This window comes from Maylandia zebra, linkage group LG2 (genome assembly GCF_041146795.1).
Source record: "Maylandia zebra isolate NMK-2024a linkage group LG2, Mzebra_GT3a, whole genome shotgun sequence".
In the NCBI taxonomy this organism is placed as follows: Eukaryota; Metazoa; Chordata; class Actinopteri; order Cichliformes; family Cichlidae; genus Maylandia; species Maylandia zebra.
The window spans coordinates 37,141,447-37,149,369 of NC_135168.1; the positions used below are offsets into that span (position 1 = coordinate 37,141,447).

Genomic DNA, 7,923 nt, shown 5'->3' on the forward strand with positions numbered 1-7,923 from the left:
GTTAGAATAACACACGAAATTAAAAAAAAGAGAACATTTTCATAGTGTTCTGTGGAAACTGATATTTCCAGCTGACTGATAAAATTGTGATAATGAAACTGAAAATCAGTCGGGATCAAATCTCTTCAGATAATTTTATGCATCAATGGGTTTTCCACACAAGACACAAGAGTACTGTGGGTTGCGTGTGCACAGCTCTATGAGTGTAAGTGCCTCTATTTTAGGCAGATATAAAAATTTGGTTGGCTTGTTTTTTTAAGCACACGACTTAAATAGGCAGCTACTGATTCCTTATTCATGCAAAATCTGCTATTTTTTAGATGACTGACAACATTATTTTAAGCTTAATTAAAATATCTTTCTAGTTGGATATTAATGAACTAAAATGATGTATTGCAAATGTATGGTAATACTGTTTACTGGCAGTACATAATCCATGGCCTGTTTTGTACATGTGTATTTTGAGAACAGTGGCATGACTGAGGTTGTTGACCTGCAGTCTGTGTTGGCTGTTGAGGGTGATGGGGGTAATCCTCAGAGGCAGCCAAAGCTTCAAGTGCCTGTAAGGTGGACACCAGAGCGTCATCAAGCTCCTGGGCATGATCTCGGACCGTTCTTGTGGCCACATTATCAATAAGTGTCACAGGCACATCTTCCTTTGCCTGGGACAGCTTTCCAGAGGCGACCGCGGTGCTGGCACTGGTACGAGCCTTCCTCCCTCTCTTTGGGTCATCCTCATCAGAACTGTTGTCCCTGAAGCCAGGTGGTGGGGCAGCAATGGCAGGTGGTGGTGGTTGCAGCTTCTCTCCACCGCCAACTGCCTCTTCCTCGTCCTCTTCTTCATTCCCAGGTGGTGGTGGTAGAGCTGTCAGGTCAACAGCTCCTCCATCTCGGGAGGCACAAGTACTGGAGCAGTGTTTCCCAGAGCTTCCACTGCTGTTCATTGCAGGTGAGAGACCCTCTGCCCTAAGCCTGGCTTTGCAGGAGTCACAGAAGTATCGTGACATTTTCTGGGATTGACCCATTGTTTGTGCTCGGATTCTAAATCCAGCATTCTCCACTGCTGGCTTTTCTAAAACTCCGGCTATTTCCTCTGTACTTTGCTGGGTGGGATCTGACTTTGTGCGGGGCCGTCCGGGTGGCTCCTGTGAAATAAAGTTCTCATTGATGTCGAGTTCTGCTTCGGCATGCGTTTGGAGATCCTGAAATTGTTGTTGTTCTCGAAGGTGGACATGACACAGGCCTAGATGCTGAGGTTCTGCGGGAACCACGGCCCTTGAAGACCCTGACTCCCTGTGCGAGCTTTCCCTCTCGTCTCCTCGTCGCCCTCCACTTGGCAAGCTGGCTGCCCCAGAGCGTGGGTGTGCATGGTAGGAACTTCTGTAATCTGAGGATAGAATTGTCAGAGGAGTGGAGAGTTTGAGGAGTTAAAAACTAATGGGGACAGAGAAGATCCAGATGGAAAAGCAGGCGGCAGCTGGTGGTCACATGGGGATTATTTATTTCAAAAATGAAAATTGAACGTTGAAGTTTGTTTGAAGTTAGAAGGTTAGATTCAGTGGGATGTGATGATAGAATGGTACTGTTCTTCTTTGATGTAGACTAAAGGTTGATACAGCAGATGGAAGCAGATCTGTTCATGTCTGGACAGCAAATGTTTATGATTACAGCAAAAATACATTTCAGTTAATCAGTTTCAGTTGATATTTTGTGTAAAAGTGAAATATGGACTACTTTTTTTCCAAATGAGTCAAGATGGAGATGGGAAGAGAGACAGCAGAGGGCGCCATGGGATGGGATTTCCAGGATACTCTGGATAATCAGGTAATGATTTCAAGCAGTGTCCATCAATGTCCATGAAGACTGAACATAATGAAGACTGCCAATTTCCTGACATGCAGTGTCTAATACGAAACCGGAAGAAAGACACTTATACGACTCTGAATGTGTGATGTTGTTCAACTTAAACTATTAAGGAAACAATGTTGTATTCTGTAGTTTTAAATTAAATCTTTACTTGGGCGTGGGCATGTAGTTCAGCATCAACATGGCATTTTGCAAATGAACAACAGAGGTTAAAAGTGACATACCTGCCTTGGTCAGCTGCGACTGACCCGGGGTTCTAAAGTAGATTGTACGTTTAGGATCTACAAAAAGCTTGAAGTAACCAGAGATGAGGCACGCAAAGTTACTGGCATCAGGCCATTCCATGAGGAGAACCAGTGGCTGTAAGGGAATGTCACGAAAGAGAATTAGGAGACTTAATAGGGGACAAGCATAGACCTTATCAAATTTAACTGTTGACCAGTGTATACTAAACAATTGTAGTATTTCCAAAGTTAAGTTTTAAACTATTGTAATATGAAACTTTTGGCACTTTGTAATGATACCTTGGCCTCATGGATTGTCACCTCCACACGAGCCACTCCCTGGCTCTCACGGTAGAGCTGGATCTTAGACACCCGACTGAACTCGGCCAAAACCGTTGTGAGGTTATTTTTCAGATCAATAACGTGACTGATGCCATGTCGAGGACCCACCAACAGGGTTGTAGCTGATTGTTTCTCCTCCTACAGAAGAACACAGCAACTTTACCATGATGGATGGATGGACATTTTACAGACGAATGATCCAAAAATATATTACCAGTCCAACAGTATGGAACAGTATTCCACCAAAAGGTGGAAGGTCATTGAGCACACGCATGTACTGCAGCTTTCCTTGCAGTGGAGGGACCTGTCAACAGAATGATAAAGAAGAATCTTTTAATAAAGACCAGTCCACCTTTAGTGCTCCATACAGCCTCTTAGGGGCACTCTTGAGCCACAGTTCTTTCTAATAAACTCTTATGCAACAGTTACATCTGTAAGGATGAAGAGCTTGTCGAAAGGAATGATTATCAAGCAGACATAAAGATTCTATACAATAAACTAAGATCCAGCAGAGGTTTTGGGTTTGCATTAATAGTAATCAAGAATATGGAGCATTTGCATGCATATACATATAAAATCATCCAGCAAGATACAAGCTATTGCAGTCATTAAAATGGTTTAGATTTTTACTGATAAAATGTTTTATATGAAGAAACCTTGTTCCCCGATGGTGGTGGATGCTGGTATGTCTTCAGCAACTGAGACAGGGATTTGCACACGTTTTTCTCCTTTACTGTTGGAAGTAGAGTAAGTGGAAGGAAAGGCTCTAGACCCCACTCTTTTCTGTGAAAACACAGAGAAGGATAGCAGAAGTGTACGCAAAAGACAAACAGAGTGGCGTGCAAGAGTACAAGGAGGATGTCATAACTGCAGGACCAAAGAAGTTTTCTTTCATCCTATCGGAAGATGTAGTGAGCCTGGCTGACATCTTCTACCAGCCCTGGTTTGACATGGCTATCCTAAGTCTATTACAAGCACATTGAACCTGTTCTGCTTCTGTGGTTGTGATAGTCGAAGCTAATTACTTGCTAGGTCGAGGTTTCGAAGAGTAAGTGGGCAAGTTGAGGGAGAGATGTAATTTCACAAAGCAATGGCTTTCTTTTTTTCATAATGACCTGCAGAAAATGATCCTTAAGTATTTGAGTTTTTAATACTGCTGGGATTAATTATTAATCATTTAGATATTGTTGAATGAACAAACGTCACTAAGGGACTCAGAATGGTTAATGAGGTTAAGAATGCAATAGATCAGGGTTTTTTTTCCCCCCTCTATAATTTCTGAAAACGTCACTTTTTTGTGGACTTACTCGACATGCTTGAGGGAGATCTTCTGATTGGGCCTTGCAGAGGACACAGTGATGTAAATATGAAGTGCGGCCAATCGTAACGTGACGTCTGATTTCCAGTCCATGCCAAAACGCTCCTTGATGACATCGTTGCGACTCTGTGAGGACATGATGACACATTCTCTGTATAGTGCTCTTTCCAAATTGTTTTTAAAATGTATTATTGATTTGTTTCGATTTCCTCATATTCCCAAAGAACAACTGCAAGAAAACTGTTTGCTCTGGCTCAAACAGCACTTTGAGGAGATGGCAACTTCAAAAGTATCATGACTGTTGACATCTGTTTTAATCTTCCTTTAATCCAATGCTTTACCTGTATATAAAGGTACTCAAATGCAGCGGGGTCCCTTCTTAGCAGATCTGCAGGGTCCTTGGGAAAGAAGCAAATGCGGAACAGACACTTCATCCCTTGGAAATAGGTTCTATGCACCACCTGTGGGAATACAATTATATCAACCACATACCAAATAACTTTGATTTTATTCACATATTGCAGTATCATTTTCATTTATTTCATATTTCATTTAGTCATTTCAGTATCATTTAAGTGAAGAGAGAAGACTGATGCATCATGAATCAATCTGCACTATCTTGGCATTTCACGGTGAGTTCTGTTTATGTGTCATTTTAGTCAAGGTGTAGTACGGCAAAAATGTTTAATGATCAAAATCACCTGCTGAAGTTCAATACGGGGATCAAAATGGAAAAATAGTTATTTAAGTGACCTTAAATGTGGAATGGTTGTTGGTGCCAGATGGGTGATTTGAGTATTTCAGAAACTGATGATCTACTGCAGGGGTCTCAAACTCCAGTCCTTGAGGGCCAGTTCCCTGAAACTTTTTTATGTGTCCCTTTTGCAACACAGAGAATAATCCAAAAAAAGAGAAAATATTCAGGAGGTCTGTGAGAAAAAGTGGTTTTTGATTGTTGGTTGTTGATGCCAGTGGTCAGGAGAGAATGGCCAGACTGCTTCCAGCTAATAGGAAGGCAACATCACTTAACCAAGGTGTGCAGAAGAGCATCTCTGAATGAACAACATGTCAAACTTGTGTGGTCAAGAACAGGGAACTGCAACCAGAATTGATGAGAAGACAACTGGAAAAAGGCTACCAGGTCTGATGAATTTCAATTTTTGCTCAAACAATCGTGGGAACCTCTGGTATAGCAGTAGGCAATACTGCTTCTCAATAACAAGGGCTGTGTTTTAATCTGCTGGTTATCTGAAGATATTGGATTTATTGGTAGGGGAACATGTCCTATCAGTTTCATGTAAATGTAGTTATAAAAAAACTTTTCAGTGACAACAACTTTTGGTGGGTAGGCTTTTGTTCTGTTATTATTTTTTAACACAGAAAATCACTTTTAACATAGCATGTATAAAATTTGAAGTGTTTTTAGACAAGTCTTCTTCTTTTTTTCATTTTAGGTTTCTTACATGTGTCAGTGGCTGGTTCTCCTGCAACAGATGCAACTTCTGATTCTGGTCCAGACCACCTGCCTCCAACACCAACGCAAAGTGCTCGATGTAGCGCAGTGAAAGGCGGTCCTGCAGGGAAGAGATCACATCCTGGAGGAAATGAGATGGAAGCAGATGAGTGACTGGGATACACTGCCTCAGTAAGAATACATTAAGCTACAAGAAATATGAACATTCATTGTACTGAAGCTACTTTTCACCTTGAACCCTTGAACCCCCCTCCCTCCATGTTTATGTGGTGCATTTTATCATTGATATCATTGTAGTGAGTATTTTCACTCAAATCTCTGTGCTTTGATATTATGTTTTGCCATTTTGTGCAGTAGAGAGCTTTTATAGATATTCTATATTGTGCACAGTGACTGCAACCGATTTAGGAAAATAATTCCAGCACGTTGGAGTGTGCAGGGAAAACATTTTACCTCAGTGCAGATCAGTATCTATGAATGATGTAGAGCTTCTTGTATCATCTTTCTAAAATGCAGAGAGTACCATCTAAGGGGACATTTATGACTTATCATTCCTCACTGCTGGCAATGCCTCAGGATAAGGTTTCATAATTTCTTCGGACTCTAAGTTGCACGGACATGAAAAAAGGAGTCTAATGTAGTGATGTTACTGCATTTTGGTAATGAATTTTTATATGGACTCTTATTAACAACTGCAAAAGAAAGCAAGTACACTAAATGCTTTGCTGCCCATCAAGAAGTTAGTTGACTTGTGCTGATGTATTCCAATAGCTGTCCCTAAAAGATAAGCAGTTTTAATGCTATTGATCTGTGTGCTTTGCATTAAATGACGCTTGGGGGAAGCCACACTATCAAGTGAAGGAGCCACAGAATGCAGCCAAAAACACCGCAGGGAAGCTTCTTTAGTTGACAGATACTCTAATAGCCATACAAGTAGGCATCCTCTTGTACCATTGATTAAATCTGCGGTATTGTATTATTGATCTGAGCTTTCTTATTATGCTGAAATTCCATTTAATTAGGCTGACAGGAGAGAGCTTCCGCTATCTCTCCTTTAAAGTGCTTCTGAGTTTTCTTTTTTCTTTTCTCCCTCACCCTCCATGAGCAGAAGAGAGATTTGTAAAATCTAATAGAGTCCATTTAATGAGTCTGCTCGGAGATGTCACACTCATCTTAGAGGCTGACATAGAGACAGAAATGACCTCTGTCTGACTGAATTCATTTGTTGCTTTATGACCTTAATCACTTTAATGAGATTTTACATTCCAGAAACTGCCAGGAAAAAAGTTTCATAGAATTAAAGCTATTTTTTTTTCCTCTGTGTTTTCTGAAACCTGTGATTAATTATATAAACTTTGAGGGCTCTTAGCTTGACAGATTTGTGGTTAAACTGTTTATTTACTTATGGCAATTTGATTGTGTTGATAGTCTTTCTGTATTCTGATCCAAAATGTACTTTAACGATTTATTTGCTACAAAATGGATTTATGTCGACACCAAAAAAAAAGAAAAGACGCAAAAACCAAAACACAAGATGGGTATGTATGATGAATGTACATCCATCATACATTTCCCTTTTAGTCTGACTTCAACTATATTCTCCAGCTTTTTTATAGCAAAACAATAAAGAGGGATGAGGGAACTGCAGTTTATCACCACGAATTATCACTTCACATCTTCATCTACTTCACGAGGAGCCATTTCAACCATAGTCAAATAAAATTAATGATTATAGGGGCACTAAGTCATTGCTGTAATCATGTGGTAATTCCTGTTGCCCTTTCCCCTGTGCTCAGCTGTAGGCTGTACGTACCCGAACAGTGGTACGGCTATCGAACGTAAATGACTTGATCTGTCCATTCTCCAAGAACACCTTCAACACATTTGGTATGAGTAGCAAAGAGTCGTCCTTGAGCATTGTCTGAAAGAGAAAAAAGTCCTGTGTTTAGCCCAGGAAAGGCATGTGTGAGCTAGTTTTGCTGTAAAAAAAATCAACACAATCAGCTTTACTCGTTGGCGAAAGGCAATAATAAAAAGCACTGCAAAGGGAGGATCTAAGAAACAAAGGGGCCTTACGAGAACAATAGAGTGATTCTTAACTGAACTCCGGACAGCCTCAAAAGGAACCTCCAGAGCCTGCCTTACGATGCCGAACCCATGCGTTGTATCATGATCAAAGAAAGGCCTATTCACTTTTTCTGATCTACCCATTCAATATGTATGCCATGCAAAGAAAATTGGATGGTGGGAGTGGAAGCACTCACTGCAGAGTAGGGTGAGGGAAAGCATAAGAGGACAAGCACTATTCAAGGTTACTGCTTTGGACTTAAAGCACACATTAATAGAAAAGTTGCGATATGCAGTTCGCGTCTTCTCCCGTTTCCCCCCTTTTTTTGCTAAAATGTGATGTGATACCACTCTTCCCTCAATATCATCTTTTTCAAAAAAAAGTCTTGCTCAGAAAAAAATGTTCAAGTTGTCATTGTGTAATTTCAAAGAGCTGCACTTGTGATCAAGAAAAAAAAGGTAGTGTAATGAGATGAAGTTTGAGTTGGTTTTACTGTGATAAGCCATAATGATTCTGCAGGAAACGGCCTCACAGCCCAAATAAAATCCTCCATAAACCTCCCTCCCAAAATCCAGCTCTGTTTTTCTTGTCTTGTTTCTCTCTCTCTCTCTCTCTCTCTCTCTCTCTCTCT

The 7,923-nt window shown here is 40.7% G+C and overlaps 1 protein-coding gene across 4 annotated transcripts in view; it reads right to left on the reverse strand.

The window, feature by feature from the left end:
* Positions 1 to 7,923, reverse strand: part of frmpd3 (FERM and PDZ domain containing 3) — a 102,719-nt gene that overhangs the window by 7,029 nt on the left and 87,767 nt on the right. For 3 of the 4 annotated variants that reach the window (XM_014412028.3, XM_076892074.1, XM_004540972.5), the window contains 9 exons: positions 7,038 to 7,145; positions 5,214 to 5,345; positions 4,092 to 4,211; positions 3,740 to 3,876; positions 3,089 to 3,215; positions 2,647 to 2,736; positions 2,391 to 2,570; positions 2,091 to 2,226; positions 494 to 1,387 (listed from right to left, as the gene is read on the reverse strand). In XM_014412028.3, coding sequence (XP_014267514.3) covers positions 494 to 1,387; positions 2,091 to 2,226; positions 2,391 to 2,570; positions 2,647 to 2,736; positions 3,089 to 3,215; positions 3,740 to 3,876; positions 4,092 to 4,211; positions 5,214 to 5,345; positions 7,038 to 7,145 — 1,924 coding nt within the window. The remainder of the gene's footprint in view (positions 1 to 493; positions 1,388 to 2,090; positions 2,227 to 2,390; positions 2,571 to 2,646; positions 2,737 to 3,088; positions 3,216 to 3,739; positions 3,877 to 4,091; positions 4,212 to 5,213; positions 5,346 to 7,037; positions 7,146 to 7,923) is intronic. The other variant, XM_076892082.1, reaches the window with a different exon arrangement.